This window comes from Chiroxiphia lanceolata, chromosome 29, assembly GCF_009829145.1.
Source record: "Chiroxiphia lanceolata isolate bChiLan1 chromosome 29, bChiLan1.pri, whole genome shotgun sequence".
Lineage (NCBI taxonomy): Eukaryota > Metazoa > Chordata > Aves > Passeriformes > Pipridae > Chiroxiphia > Chiroxiphia lanceolata.
This window is the reverse complement of record NC_045665.1, coordinates 1,966,483-1,981,392: the sequence shown is the minus strand read 5'-3', so window position 1 is coordinate 1,981,392 and position 14,910 is coordinate 1,966,483. Positions and strand designations below refer to the sequence as shown.

General features: G+C 65.3%; 3 protein-coding genes across 4 annotated transcripts; 1 reads left to right on the top strand and 2 right to left on the bottom strand.

Moving 5' to 3' along the window:
• Positions 1 to 49: 49 nt before the first annotated feature.
• On the top strand, positions 50 to 3,947 carry RRNAD1 (ribosomal RNA adenine dimethylase domain containing 1). 2 transcript variants are annotated; one of them, XM_032713102.1, is made up of 7 exons: positions 50 to 154; positions 474 to 733; positions 815 to 1,093; positions 1,188 to 1,229; positions 1,314 to 2,038; positions 2,610 to 2,797; positions 3,726 to 3,947. In XM_032713102.1, exons 2-7 carry the CDS (start codon positions 482 to 484, stop codon positions 3,872 to 3,874), a joined length of 1,635 nt encoding a protein of 544 aa, XP_032568993.1. In that variant the 5' UTR covers positions 50 to 154; positions 474 to 481; the 3' UTR covers positions 3,875 to 3,947. The 2 variants fall into 2 exon arrangements, with proteins under 2 accessions (XP_032568993.1, XP_032568992.1); XM_032713101.1 differs by having other exon boundaries at positions 1,167 to 1,229.
• Positions 3,948 to 4,001: 54 nt separating this feature from the next.
• Positions 4,002 to 5,123, bottom strand: MRPL24 (mitochondrial ribosomal protein L24). Its single transcript, XM_032713104.1, has 5 exons — positions 4,859 to 5,123; positions 4,679 to 4,774; positions 4,494 to 4,597; positions 4,280 to 4,410; positions 4,002 to 4,199 (listed from the first exon to the last, which is right to left on the bottom strand). The coding sequence occupies exons 1-5, from the start codon at positions 5,036 to 5,038 to the stop codon at positions 4,063 to 4,065; spliced, it is 648 nt and encodes a 215-aa protein (XP_032568995.1). The 5' UTR covers positions 5,039 to 5,123; the 3' UTR covers positions 4,002 to 4,062.
• Positions 5,124 to 7,193: 2,070 nt separating this feature from the next.
• On the bottom strand, positions 7,194 to 14,112 carry HDGF (heparin binding growth factor). Its single transcript, XM_032713103.1, has 6 exons — positions 13,842 to 14,112; positions 8,441 to 8,517; positions 8,206 to 8,344; positions 7,941 to 8,117; positions 7,672 to 7,862; positions 7,194 to 7,545 (listed from the first exon to the last, which is right to left on the bottom strand). The coding sequence occupies exons 1-6, from the start codon at positions 13,926 to 13,928 to the stop codon at positions 7,539 to 7,541; spliced, it is 678 nt and encodes a 225-aa protein (XP_032568994.1). The 5' UTR covers positions 13,929 to 14,112; the 3' UTR covers positions 7,194 to 7,538.
• Between the last annotated feature and the right edge of the window lie 798 nt (positions 14,113 to 14,910).

Below are 14,910 nucleotides of genomic sequence, written 5' to 3'. Positions count from 1 at the left end.
GGCGCGCGCGGGCGGCGGCGGCGGCTCTGTAACGCCACCCGCGCCTGCGTTACGTCACCGGTGACGTCGAAAGAGACGTTACAGATCACCGGCGTTGGGCCGGGGGGGTTGTCGCGGCCTGCCCGGTGTCCCGGCCGGCCCGGGAAAGTCGCAGGTGCTCGAAGGCGAGCGGCGCCCCTGGGTGACGTCATGGCGTCGGGGAGGGGGGCGTCACAGCCGCGTGACGTCATGGGGCGGAAGGAGTTATTGCGTCCTCGCGTGACGTCACGGTCTGGTGACGTGTTACGACGGCTGGACGTTGATGGGCATGGCCAGGGGGAGGTGGGGTGAGACCTGGGGTGACATCTGAGCCCCATAGGGACACATCTTGCAGTGATGTCAGAGTGCCAGGGGACACGTCCCAGGGTGACGTCAGAGCCCCAAGGGTGACATCAGAGCTCCAGGGTGACACCCCCTCTCTCTGCCACTCACAGGTGCTGCCATGGCAGCTGCTCCCCATCTCATCCTGCAGCCACCGGAGCACCCGGAGCAGCCGCTGGAGAACCCAAGGCAGCAGCAGGAGCACCCGGAGCAGCTGCCAGACCCGGAGCAGCAGCGGGAGCAGCAGCGGGATCACTTGGAGCAGCCGCTGGAGCACCGGGAGCACCTGGAGGAGTCACCGGAGCAGCGTCGAGCCGCTGACATCATCCACCTCCTGAGCCTCTACCGGCCCCTGATCGACACCTTCGTCATCGTGAGTGTCCCCACGTCCCCCCTGGCCCCCCCCGGCCATGTCCCTCCAGCCGTGCCCCCCACACTAACCCCCCTCCCGCAGGATTTCTTCACCGAGCGGCTGTGGGCGCAGCTGCCCCCGGCCTGGCAGCCCGCCCTGGACAGTGCCACCCCCCAGCAGCTGGCCGGGCTCCTGGGGGGCTGTGGTGGCCCCGGGGCCGCCTGGCCCCTGTCCCTGCTGGCCTTCGCCGCCGCCGCCCGGGCCCTCGCCTTCCCCCGGGGCCGCCCGTGGGGGACCCCGCGCCAGAGCCCCCGCCTGCACCCGCTGCTGCGCCGCCACATCAAGCTCAAAAAGCAGCACGAGATCCAACGCCTTGGCAAGGTGGGTGCCCCCCCTGCCTCCCCTGCAAGCCTCCAGCTCCCCCCCAGCCCCACAACACCTCCTGTCCCCACAGCTGCTGCGGCGGCTGAGCCAGAGCACCGGCTGCCAGCGCGTGGTGGATGTCGGAGCGGGGCAGGTGAGAGCAAAAGCACACGGGGGGGGACATGGGGGCTCTGGGGGGATCCCTCCACCCCCTCTGAGCACGTGTCCACCCTCGCAGGGCCACCTCTCCCGCTTCCTGTCCTTCGGCCTCGGCCTGTCGGTCACGGCGGTGGAGAGCGACGGCCGCCTGGCCGCGGTGGCCAAGTGCTTTGACTGGGAACTGCTGCGTGAGCTGCAGAAAACGGGGGCCTCGGGGCCCGGGGGGCACCCCCGGCGCCGCCCAAACCACCCCCCGAGGCCCCTCACCCCCTGCGCCCCGCGCCACGTCCCCGGGCGCCTCGACCCCGCCGCTCCCTGGGGGGAATTCCTGCTGCCCCCCGACCCGCCGGGGCCCGGCCCCGCCGCCCAGAACCCGCTGGGGGGCCCGGGGGGCTCCGAGGACGGGGGGCCAGTGCTGGTGACGGGGCTCCACGCCTGCGGCGACCTCAGCCCGGCGCTGCTGCGCCACTTCGCCCGCAGCCCCGCCGTGGCTGCCGTGGCCTCCGTGGGCTGCTGCTACATGAAAGTGTCGACCGCCCCGCAGCCCCCCGGCTGCCCCCCGCCGGGGTACCCCCTGAGCGCCGCGGTGGCGGCGCTGCCGGGCCACCAGCTGTCCTACCGGGCGCGGGAGGCTGCGTGCCACGCGCGGGAGGAGTACGAGGGGCGGCTGCGCAGCGGCGGCGCCCGCCTGTGCACCCACTGCTACCGCGCCGCCCTCGAGAGCCTCATCCAGGCCGCCGACCCCGCCAAGAGGCACCTGGGCCTGCAGGCGGGCAGGAATGCGCACGCCCTCGGCTTCCACCAGTGAGTTAGGGGAGGGGGGACCCCCTTCTGGGACCCTCCTGGCCCCCAGTGAGTTTGGGGGAAAGGGACCCTCTTCTGGGACTCTTCTTGTGAATTTGGAGAGCGGGAGACCCCATTCTGCATCTCCTCCTGGACCCCAGTGATTTTGGGGAGGGAGGACCCCTTTCTGTGATTCTCTTCAGGAGTTTGGAGAGGGGGGACACCCCTTTTTTTGGACCCTTCCTGGGGCCCTGTGAATCTGGGGAGGGGGGACCCTCTTTTTTGAGACCCTTCCTGGCCCCCAGTGATTTTGGGGAGGGAGAGACCTCTTCCTGGGACCCTCCTCATGAGTCTGGGGAGAGGAGACCCCTTCCTGGGACCCTTCTCATAAGTTTGGGGAGGGGGGACCCCCTTCTGGGACCCTTCATGGGCCCCTGTGAATTTGGGGAGGGGGACCCTCTTTTTCATCCCCTCCTGGCCCCCAGTGATTTTGGGGAAGGCAGATCCCCTTCTGGGACCCTCCTCCTGAGTCTGGGGAGGGAGAACCCTTTCCTGGGACCCTGCCAGCCCCCCATGTGACTGTCCCCCCCAGATACGCCCGCCTGGGGCTGCGCCTGGCAGGGCTGGACCCGTCGGGGGTCCCACTGGACTCGGGGGCTGTGGAGGCCATGCTGGAGCAGCAGCACAAGGTGCTCGCGTTCTGCACCCTGAAGCAGCTCCTGGCGCCCGTCGTGGAGACCCTCGTGCTGCTCGACCGCCTGCTGTACCTGCGGGAGCGAGGTGGGCACGGCTGGGAGCCTCCCCCTCCCCTCCTTCTCTTCAACCTTCTCCTCTCTTCCTCTCCTCTTTTTAGCTCTCCTCTCTCCTCCCTTTCCTCTCTCTCAGCCCTCCTTTTCTTCCCGACCCTTCCTCTTCACTCTCCTGACCCTCTCTCCCGATCCCCCTTGTCTTCTCTCCTGGCCCCCCTCTCTTCCCTCTCCTGACCCTCTTCCTCCTCTCTCCTGACCTTCTCTCTCCCAACCTTCCCTCCCTCTTCTCCCTCCGATCCTCTCTCCCAACCCTCCCTCTCTTCCCCGCTCTTTCTTGCTGACCCTTCCTCTCCTCATTCCGATCCTCTCCCCCAACCTTCCTTCCACCCTCCTTCTGCTCAACCCTCCCTCCCTCTCTTTCCTCTCTCCCAACCCTCCTTTTCCTCTCCACCCTCCTGATCCTCTCTCTCCCGATCCTCCTTCTCTCCTGTTCTCTCTCTCCAGGCCCTCCCTCTCCTCTCTACCCTCTCCTGATCGTCTTCCTCCTCTCTCCTGGCCTTCTCTCTCCCAACCTTCCCTCCCTCTTCTCACTCCGATCCTCTCTCCCAACCTTCTCTCTGACCCTCCCTTTTCCCTCTTTCCTCTCTGCCAATTCTCCTTCTCCTCTCCCTGACCCTCCCTCTCTTCTCTCCTGGTCCCTCTCTCCTCTTCCGGCCCTTTCTCTCCTCTCTCCTGACCCTCCTTCTCCTCTCTCCTGAACCTCTCTCTGCCAATCCTCCTGATCTTCCCTCTCCTCTCTCCCAACCCTCTCTCTCCTGTCTCCTCTCTCCCAACCCCGCTTTCCTTCCTCTGGACCCTCACCCTCTCCTTTCTCGACCCTCTCTCTTCTTGCTAACCCTCTCCTTGCTCTGATCCTCTCTCCCGACCCTCTCTCTGACACTCCCTCTCCTCTCCCCTAGGTTTCCACTGTGCCCTCGTGCCCCTCTTCAACCCCCTGTTCTCTCCACGGAACCTGGTGCTTGTGGCCGCGCGGACCCCGCTGGCCGCGGTGCTGGCCGAGGACAGCGAGGATGGGGACAGCAGCGAGGACGAGGACCCAGGGGGCTGAGAGCCCCTCGGGGAGAGCAGAGCCCCCCTGCCCCGGGCACAAACCACAATAAACCCACAATTTTTACTGCCCAGGGCTGGGTGTGAGCGAGTTGGGGCTGCACTGAAAGCGCCACGCGCCACAAACATGGAAAATCAAGGGGTGTGTTTATTGCAGAACCCAACCCAGGGGGAAGTCTGCCCCCCCAGTTAATACCAGTATGATTTCTTGGCCCGCCGTGTCTCCACAATGCCCATGGCGTCCATGATCTCCTCCTCGAAGGTCTTCAGGGACGGCTTGTACGTCTTGGCCAGCGCATCCTCCACTGACGTGTCCTTGGGGCCGTCTGTGCGGGCGAGGGGACAGCAGAGCTGAGCCCCCCGTGCCTCCCCCATGTCCCCCCAGGCCCTCTGCCGCCTCGCTCACCGATCCAGTTCTCGGGCACGATGCCATCCTGGCGTGGCTGCGGGGGCACGGGCAGGATGCGGCCGCTGCGCAGGGACACACGGACGCGCTCGCCCTCCTCCGTGTACCTCCACTCCACCTCCGTGGGCTTCCTGCAGACACACGGGCGGTGGGAGGGGGCAGAATGGCACAGGGGGGCCTCAGCGGAGTCTCCTCAGCCCCCCCCAGCTGTTACCTGTCCTCAGGGTCCACCAGGCTGATCTGGTTGAGCAGCAGCGGCGCCTCGCTGGCGATGTAGGTCCCGGAGTACTTGGCCGTGCGGTTGATGTAACGGTAGTGCTGCGAGGGGATTTGGGGTCACTGACAGCCCGTGACCCCCCAGCCTCCACAGCACCCCCCTGAATGCCTCCCCAGCCTCACCGTGTTCAGCCCTTCCACCACGACCCAGTTCCGGGGGCGCACGACCTGGGTGACCCTCCCCTGCTTCCCTGCGTCCTTCCCGGTCAGCACCTGGACCTGTGGGGGGAGAGGGGGTACAGCTGGGCCCCCCAGCCTGGCCAACAGCCTGGAGGGGGGCCCTGGGAGGAGGGGGAGACTCACCGTGTCCCCCCAGAACACCTTCCAGTCATCCTCGGCGATGGGCTCCACAAAGACCTTGCGGCGGCGCTGCCCGGGGGGGTTGCGGAGCCGGGCGGCCGCGCTGTCGGGGGGCCACGTCCCGTGGCGGTACCCCAGGGGCAGCCGCGGCCGCGCCGCGCTCAGCAGGGCCGAGAGCCGCATGGTGCTGGAGGTCGGGGGGTCAGGGGGGGCCCTGTGACCCCCCGGGGACACCCCTCGTGCTCCCGGGGGCGATGGGTGTCCCGGGGTGGGGGCATGCGGGGTGATGCTGGAGCCCCCCGCCCCCCAAAGGGGAGCCAGGGCCTGGGAGAGCCCCCCACAAAGAGGATCCAGGTGTCTGGTAGAGCAGCCCCCCCCAAAGGGGATACGACACCCAGCAGAGCCCCCACTACCCCCAAAGATAACCCAGGGGTCCCGCAGGGGCACCTCCCATCCAAACGGGATTCTGAGGTCCCCCCATCCTTAAAAGGGGATTCAGATATCCCACAGAGTCCCCTCACGCCCCCCAAGGGAACCCAGGGATCCCACAGACCCCCCGACCCCCCAAAGGGGACCCAAACCCCGGTGGGGCACTCCCCCACTCCCAAAGGGGAGCCAGGACCCAGAAGACCCCCAAAGAGACCCGGGGATCCCGCAATGCTCCCTCTCACCCCCAAAAGGGGCCCGTAGATCCCCCCCTTGCCCCCGGAAATGGTACCCAGGGGTCCTGCAGAGCCCCCCCCGCCCCTCGAGAGGACCCAGGGGTTCCGCAGGGCACCCCCGATTCAAAGGGGATTCTGCGATCCTGCAGAGCCCCCCTCATCCCTAAAAGGGGATCCAGGGATCCCGCAGAGTCCCCCCCCCTCCAAAGGGGACCAAGGGATCCCACAGACGCCTCCCCACCTCCAAAGATGACCCAAGAATCCAGCAGACCCTCCACCCCCCAAAGGGGACCCAAATCCCGGCGGAGCACCCCCTCTCTCCCCAGGGGGAGCCAGGCCCCAGAAGACCCTCCTCCCTCACCCCCAAAGGGACCCCCAGGGATCCCGCAGAGCCCCCACCCCTAAAGCGTACCCGCAGAGTCGCCCACCCCCGGAAATGGCACCCAGGGGTCCGGCAGAGGCCCCCTGCCCACAGAGAGATCCAAGACCCTACAGAGCCCCCCCTACACCCCAAAAGAGCCCCACAGACCCCCCCGAATAGTCCCGGACCCCCTCCCCGCTCACCTGCGTGTCCCGCGCTCCGGGGGGGCGGAGCCTGGAGGGGGCGTGGCCGTCTGGTGTGGGCGTGGTCTGGCGCGGCGCAGGTCGGGCCGCGCGGGCCCGCCAGGGGGCGCTGCGGAGCCCGCGGGAGGGTGGGGCGCGGTGCATGCCGGGAGCTGTAGTCCTGCCGCGCTGCACGCCGGGAGCTGTAGTCCCGCCCCCGCCCCCCCGGTGTCCCCCTCGGTGCGGTCCCTGCGACTCCCTCCCCGAACCCCGCCGCGGCTCCCGCGGGGTCCCGGCCCGCCGAGCAGCGGCTGCCGGGAGCTGTAGTCCCGCCGGGGCCGGCGCTCGGCCGCGGCTCCATTTTCTGCTGCTGCCCTGCCCGTCCCCCTGGGGCTGGTCCTTGGGGACACCAAGGGGTCTCCGCTGTCCCCTCTGTGGGGATCCGGACACGGCCAAATCCTCCCCCCCGGTCTGGCCTCTCCCCACAGGGTTGTGTGTGTGGAACAGGGCAGTGGTCATGGCCCTGAGCCTGCCAGAGCTCAAGGAATGTTTGGACAACACTCTCAGGCACATGGTGGGATTTTCGGTGTCCTGTGCAGGGCCAGGGGCTGGACTCGATGATCCTGATGGGTCCCTTCCAACTCAGGACATTCCATTACTCCAGAGATCAAGGAGTGCTTGGACGTTGGGATTTTGGGACTGTGGAGATTTTTGGGTGTTCTGAGCAGGGCCAGGAGTTATATGATCCTGGTGGGTCCCTTCCAACTCAGGATGTTCCATTATTCCATTATTCTAGAGGTCAAGGAGTGCTTGGACATTGGGATTTTGGGATTTGGGAGAATTTTGGGGTGTCCTGTGCAGGGCCAGGACTCAATGATCCTTGTGGGTCCCTTCCAGCTCAGAATATTCCAGGATTCCATGGTTTCTATTTTATTAAACATCTCCCCTTGAAACCTCCCCCTGGCTCTTTCCCAGTCCCAAGTCCCAGCCCCTGCTCCCTCCCAAGAGCAGCCCCAAATCCATGTGCTCCAGCCCCACACCCCAGAGCTGCCAGAGCCCTTCTGGGCAGCCCAAAGGGTCCCCAAAACCACCCAAGGGGTTGGGCAGTGGCTGACCTAGGGCCCGGAAAGCGCTTTAAAAAGGCAAGAATCGCTTTTATTTCAAATCAACTGCTCAGCCCTGAAGAATCACTAATACAAAGCGTTGCACCCACGGCAGGGCGGGCGCTCGGGGTCGGTACCGGGCTGCTCTGCATTCCTCTCTCTCTCTCTCTCTCTTTTTTTTTCCTTCTTCTGTGTGTTTTTTTTTTTTTTTTTTTTGTTGTTTGGTTTTTTTTTTTTCTTTTTTTTCCTTTTGAAATTTCATTTTTGGGGTCGGTTTCTGCCGTCCAGGAGCTCCGGACACGACGAGCCGGCGAGGGCGACGCCGGGGCAGCACCCGGGAGCCAGCGGGGTAGGATCAGCTCTCTGGGGAAGCTGCTACAGGCTGTGGGGGCCAAGAACAGACCCGGGCATGCTGTCACACCCCACAGTGCCAGGGATGTCCCCCCAGGCCCAGGGCAGGCAGGAGGAGCCTGGCTGTGGGGCACAGGGATCACCACACCACCCTCACCTCTCCTTGTGGTCTCTGACCTCCTCCTTGCCCTCCTGCTTGGCTTCGTTGGCGTCCGGCACGTCGGCGGCGTCGCTGTTCTTCTCCCCTTCGCCCGGGTTGGCTTTGGGCTCCTCCTTGGGGGCCTCTTCGTTGTCCACCTTCTTCTCCCCTTCCTGCCCCTCTGCATCCTTGGGGCGTTTGGGGGAGTCCTGGGTGGGGGGAGAGCTTGGCTCAGCCCAGCCCCCCTCGCCCAGGTCCCCGTTGTCCCCAGTGTCCCCCCCTGCTACCTCCAAAGCATCTTCCGCTTTCCTCTTGATCCCGGCTTTCTCGTTCTTGTCCTTGGACTGCTCATCGATCACCAGCTTCCCCTCCTCGTCGCTGCTGCCCTCGGCGTTGCCCTTCTTCTCCCCATCCCCATCCGGCTCCCGCTCGGCCGCCTCGGGGCAGCTCTTCTTCTGGGTGGGCTGGGGAGACACCGGGGGTTCACAGAGGGGACACAGGAAAGGGACTGGGGGGGAAGGAGGCACTGGGACCCTCCAGCTCGTGACCCACCTGGTAGCCGGAGGCTTTGACCGTGGGGTTGTTCTCGATCTCCCACAAACCTTCGCTGAACCCTTTCCGCTTGTTGGGTTTCCCGAACTTCTCCTTGCACTCCTCGTAGGGGAAAAGGTCTTTGGGCCCCAGGAATGCCCTGTGTCAGGGGGTAAAAGCGGTGAGGGGGGGTCTCTCCCAAAGCCCCAGGGTCGCCCACCCCATCAGCACCCCCTGGGCCCCGGCTCCCACTCACGTTTCGTGGGTCCCGAAGAAGAAGACTTGGTACTTATTGGAGGAGGATTTTACTGCAGCTTCTGGCATCTCATCAATCTGTGACAAAAAGGATGGGGTGAGAAGGGAGGGCAGAGCCCCCCAGGGCTCCCCAGATCATCCCAGGACATCCCCCCAGCCTGGTGTCCCACCAACAGGCACAGCCTGGGGAGGGAGGAGAACATGATTCCTTGGGAATTCACCCACCAGCTGGCAATAGTGGCCAGTGGAACAAGTGGCTGTGCCCACCGGAGCGGGGTCACAGGGGTCCCCTTCTCCCACCCCCCCGTAAGCCCTTGTCTAGACCAGCTCAGACACACTCAGCAAATTCAGGCGTTGCTGGCAGTGCCAGCAGAGCCAGAGGCGTCACCTCCAGCCTGGGGCACAGGGATCGGGGTGCCCCAGGGGACACCGTCCTGCTACTGGGACCCCCTCAGCCAAAACGGGGTCACCAGACAAGGGGACAGCCCGGCAAGGGCTGTGGGGTCAGTGGGCAGACGGTGCCAACCCCATGGGCAGGTGCTGCTCCACTGAGCGTGAATAATCCCGAGGCGCCAAGCGGGAAGGGAGCGAAAGCAACTCTGGCTGCTTTTTATAGCATCTAAAAATAACCCCCCCTGCAGCCAGCAGCCATAAATTCCCTGAGAAAGCCTCAAAGGGAGGTGGAAGGAGCCGAAGGAGGATGCGGGTGGGGGTCTCGGGGCGGGCGCTGGCACGTCACCAGGCTGGAAGGTGCCAGTGCCGGTGCCCAGGGGTGCTGGGTCCCATTCCCAGCACTCTGCTGACTCATGGCACAACCTTTCCCAAGGCACCACAACCCCCCTGGCTCGCTGAGCCTCAGTTTCCCCAGCCAGCAGGGCCAGGGTGCTGTAACAGGACTCCTGTCACTGGGGTTTCTCCCCTCTTCCTGCCAGCATACCACCAACCCATCCCAAATGCAATGGAGGGCCGAGGTTTTCTCTTTGTTTCGTTCCCAGATCTGGGAAGGGAACCAACACGTGCCCCTTTGCCAAAGGGCAATGCTGGCACGGCCCCAGGGGCAGCTGGGCAGGAGGAGACACTGGCGAGGGGCTCCGTGTGGGCACTGGGATGCGGTGGATGGTTGGAGCGACATCCCATTCCAGGGTGGGATGTGCCTTTGTGCCATCCCCACCGCCCAAACAGGCATCCAGGCCATTCTGCACCCATCCTCTTGGATCCAGGTGTGTTTTGGGATTGGTGATGTGCCTCCACCCAGCGCCCCAGGGCCACCACCACCATCCTGCCCCAATGTCCCAATGCCCCCTGCTCCCCACAGGCACAGGAACATTCCAGGAGCAGGGATGGTCCCTGGTGGTGTAAAGGTCAGTCTGACCCTGGCAGCAGCCTCCAGCAGGACCCTGGCCCACGGTGGCAGCTGGGAGCAGCAGCTCCGTCCCCGAGTGGCACCGACAGCGGTGGGGGGGGAGGAGGAGGAGGAGGAGATGTGACTCAGAGGGGCGGCCGCCAGCCCAGCCCAGCCCAGCCCCACAAGGAGATGCTGCTGCCCAGAGGCCTCATTCCTGCAGGTCACTCCTGGGACAATGTGCCAAAGGCTCTGCCAGCCCCAAAGCTGAGGACACGGGCAATGGAGCCCCTCGCGGTGCCAGGACCCTGCTGGAGACCCCCTGGCTGTGCCTTCCCCCAGCGAGTTTCCAAACCTTCCTCCCCAAGGAAAGGTGGCACACGGCAGGGACAGGGATGGCTGGCACATGGCACTGTGTCCCTGAGCCCACCGCTGCCCATCCCCAGGCCAGGAACTGTCCTTGGCTGAGGGCACAGGGCAGGGGAAAGCCGGGATCACCCCCGGCCTCTGGGATCCCCCCACAGCCTGTGCCCACCAACATCAGCCCCTTATCAGCCCCTCCTGCACCCCAAGGGGACATGGTGGCTCTACATGGTGGCTCTATCTGTGACAGCAGGCAGGGACTGGGGCGCAGGGACATGGGGGAGGCGAGTGACACCCTGGTGGGGACACTGATAGCACAGGCGGGCACGAACCCACCCAAAAACCCCGAGAGGACTCACGGTGCCCAGAGCACGTCACCACGAGGGCCTTGGCTGTTTGGAAACCACTCACCCCTCTGGAGCCCCCCCCACTGCCCAAATTGCCACGTGATGGGGGCCCAGGGCTTGAGGCACCACGGATGTCTGTTTGTCTGTCCCTGTCACTCCCTGGACGGTGGCAGTGGGGGTGACAGGGCTGGGGTAAAGTCCACGGTGCCCATCGCTGTCCCCCCGCCAGCTCCTGCAAATGGCACCGGTGCCACAGCCAGGCCTGGCCCGGGGTTCTGTGTCCCAGGGGCTGGGGGGGGGCCAAAAACAAGAGCCTGAGACAGGTCCCCCGGGAGGGGAAGCTCTGGAGCGTGGCAGGGGAGGGACAGGCACGTCTGGACTCTGCCCCCAACCTCTGCACTTCACCTTTGCAACTGGTCCATGGAGCACGGCTGGATGCAGCCACCCTGCACTGGGAGCAGCCCCTCCCTGCCTCAGTTTCCCCACAGCAGGACAAGGCTGGAGCCAGGAGCTGGCTGTCAGGAAGGGGAATTAATGGAATTAACTCATGTGGGTCACACACAGCTGATGAAGCACGTGGGAGTGAGGGCCATGCACTGGGCTGGGGGCTGTGGCATCCCTGAGTGCCACAGCTGCACCCATAACACCCTTCCCACGGCTCTCCTCAGCCCTGGGGCCATCGCTGGGCCCAGCCCCAGCACCATGCTGGGCACTGGGCATTGGGCAGCAAACTACCCGGAGTCTGCTCCAAAGGGTCCGGCTGGCAGGACCCTGACCCCACCACACACCCAGCCACGGGAACAGGAGGTGCTTGGGGGGGCAATGCCAGGACCCCCGGTGTGGTGCCAACCCCTGGGCTGGTGCTCTGTCCCTTGCTGTGCTCCCACACAGAGGAAGGGTTGCACACCCAGCATGGACGGGAAGCATCAAAGGGCAGGTGGAAGTGAGAGTCCTGCATCAAGGAACCTGTGGAGATGGGATGAGGGGAGGAGGGAGCCAGGGACCCTCTTCCAGGTGCCAGTGACTCATTTCCCTGCTCTTGTGCCTCAGTTTCCCCCATTTAATGCTGCCTCTCTCAGGGAGAGGTTTCCACTGGAGGCAGGAGCTGAGCTGCTGGTGTTGGGGGACCATCCCCAGGGAATGGGCCAGGGGAATAACCCCCCTCCTTGCAGTGCCACTGGCTCTCCCCCCCATTTCTTCCCCGGCCATATCTCTCTGCTCCAGCCACACCTGGTTGGAAACAAATATCCCAGCCAACGCCACGCGTGGCCGGGTAACGTTTCATCACAGCACCTGATTAGTCACGGGCAAACCCTGTCTGCTTCACCCGGGCTGATTAGTCACCGGGGGAGGGCTGTGCACCCCAAATCCCCCCCGGTGCAACCAGCACCCCCCGGGCTCAGCGAGGGCTGCCCAGGAGGGGGAAAACCTGCTCCCTGCCCGCCTGAGCAGCTCCTGCCATGATGGTGGGCAGGGAAACCAGGCTCTGGGAGCAGAGTGGGGCGTGAAACCCGAGTGGCCCTGGGCACATAGCAGGCGCTAATTCGGTCCCCGGGAGCTCAGCCCCGACCCGGCATCACCCCCGGTGGGGGCATCTGTCAGAGGGGCTTTCTGGGGACCGGGGCCGAACCCCGCCGGGATGGGATGGGTGGAGGAGGATGATGAGGCAGCAGGTCTGTGCTGGGGGCCCAGGGGAGCATCGCTCTTCCCCCCGGGAAGAGAAGCTGTGGTGGAAAAGCAGGCGGTGATGGAAAAGCAGGCAGTGGTGGAAGCAGGCGGTGGTGGAAGCAGGCGCCGGGCTCCCAGGGATCCCTCTGGCTCCTCCTCGCAAAGCCGCTTTCAAATGCGCGTTGGGAGGCCAGTGCCAAATCCGAACGGCTCCCAACCCCCTCCCGGCCTCCCCGCCAGAACCCGACAAACCAAACAAAAGTTATTCAAACCCGGGAGGGGAAGGAGGAGGGGATAGGGGGGACAGGGGGGGATCCTCGGCCTTTTAAAGCCCACCGCGCCGTTCCTCCCCTTTTCCGCTCGATTTGGGGTTTCCAGGCGGCCCCAGCGCCCTTTGCAGCAAGGCCGGGAGGGGAGGCGAGGGAGAGGGGGGGAAACACTCCAAGGAAATTTTAAACTGCATCATCAACCGCTTAAAAATAAACCAGCGCCGTGTCGTGTAGCCAGAGCTCCCCACGGCCCCCGGCCGAGGACTCAGCCCCCGACGGCTCCGGGCGAGTGCGGCCGAGGGGCTTCATCCCGCGGGGGGGTGCTGGGCTCATGGCACTGACACCCCCCCAGGCCCCGAGGGGCTCAGGGACCCCCACGTCTGCACAGCGCCCACGGCCGTGGCTCCGGTGGGAGCCGGGGGGACCGTGGTGCGGACACTGGTGGGGACACTGGTGGGCACAGTGGTGGGGACAGCGGCGGGGGCCGCACGCGGCAGGGCCGGCACATGGTGGGTCCTCGACGTCCCCTCCCCCTTTCCCGTCCTAAGTCCTCAGTAATTATATCGATTTTCCAAAGCCAAACTCCCGGCGAGCGCTGGCACCTTCTCTGGCACCCGTGGCGAGAGGTAAGACCACGCAGAGCCGGGGGCACACGGTCGGGGACCTGCGGCCAAGCCAGGCCGGGGGGGGGTTGACTGAGTCCCCCCCCCCCCCCGTCCCCAATCCCAGTCTGCCCCAAATCAGCGGCGAAGCAGAACGGGAGCGACCCGTCCCCTCCCCGGGGTCTCGCAATGGAGCGGGAAGGGGGTCGTGGTGCGGCCCCCACGTGGAAAAGAGACCTCCCGGTACCTGGGGGTCACCCCGGGGGGGTCGCCCCGGGCTGGCCCAGCGTCGTGTCCCGGTGCACGATGCGGTCCCGGTCACCGACCGGCCCGGGGTGGGGGTGTCCCCGCTCCCACGCGGTGGCAGAAGCCACGCGGTCCCCACCCCTGACCCCCCCCGGGAGAGAAATGAATAAACAGCACAAAAGGGGCCCGGGGGAGCCCGGGACGTTGTTTCCAACACATTAAATCCCTCCAAACCCAACGAAATGACCCGAAAGCGCCTCCCCAAACCCTCGGTACCGAGTAACCCCCGAGCCCGCCGGGCCCGGCCTTACATAAGGTGCCGGTAAAGTTGGATCCCCCGGTGGAAGCGGGGGCTGGCGGAGGTGAAGCCTGACCCCAATGTGGGCCCCCCCCTCTCCCGCCGTTACACGGGGGGAGCCTGACCCCGGTGCGCTCCCCCCCCGCCCCGGGGCACCGCGGCCGCCCGCGTTATGCAACGGGGAGCACCGGGGGGAGCACCGGGGGGAGCACCGGGGGGGCTCCGGTGTGTCCCATCTCCCCCCCTCCCCCGTCCCCGGCTCCTTACCCTGGCAGGCCAGTGCGGGTAACCCTTCATCTTGGCGAAGACCAGGTCCCCGCATTTGTATTCCTTCTGCCGGTTGGACCGGGACATCTTGGCTGGCGGCTCCTCCCGGGACCGGGGGGCGGGCGGGCGGGGGGGGGGAGGAGGGGGTTGGGGTTGAAGTTTGGGAGGCAAAACCCGGCGAGGGCAGGGATTAGCCAAAAAAAAAAAGAAAAAAAAAAAAAAAAAAAAAAAGAAAAAACCCTCCCTAATCCCGGGGGGGGAGGGAGGCTGGGGGGGGGGGAAGGCGGGGAGGCAGCGGCTGCTCTGCCCCCCCCGGCGCGGAGCCCGGGCGGGGGGCGGCGGCGGCCCCGGGGTCAGCGGCGGCGCGGCGCGGCGGCGGAGGGCCCGAGCCCCATGCGGTTGTTTGTGTTTGAAATTCAATTGCTCCCTCCCTCCGCCGCCACCCTCCCCCCCCTTTCCCTTTTCCCTTCCTCCTCCTCCTCCTCCTCCCGGTGGATGCGCTCGGAGGTTCGTGCAGCGCTGCCTTGGGCGCGCAACACCCACCGCCCGCCCACGGGGCCGCGTGTGCGAGGGGCGGGAACCGGCCCCGAAAAAACCCGAGAGGGGACGGGAATGTCCCTCGGCCGCAGGTGGCACCGGGGGCCGGGGATGCTTCCAGGCCGCGCGTGTCACGAGGAGCGGGGACACGGCCCGGGGGGCACACGGAGGGTGGCCGTGGAAATGGAGGGGTCTGGCGTAAAATCGGTGTAAACCCGTGCAAAATCCGTGTGAAACTGCAAAATTAATGTGAAACAGTGCAAAATTGGTATAAACGCCTGCAAAAACTGGTGTAAACCTCTGCAAAAACTGGTGTAAAACCGTGCAAAATCAATGTGAAACTGCAAAATTAATGTGAAACAGTGCAAAATTAATGGAAAACAGTGCAAAATTGGTAGAAACCCCTGCAAAAACTGGTGTAAATCTCTGCAAAAACTGGTGTAAAACCGTGCAAAACCTGGTGTAAACCCGTGCAAAATCAATGTAAAACCGGTGTGAAATGGTGCAAAACTGGTGTAAAATCAGTGGAAAA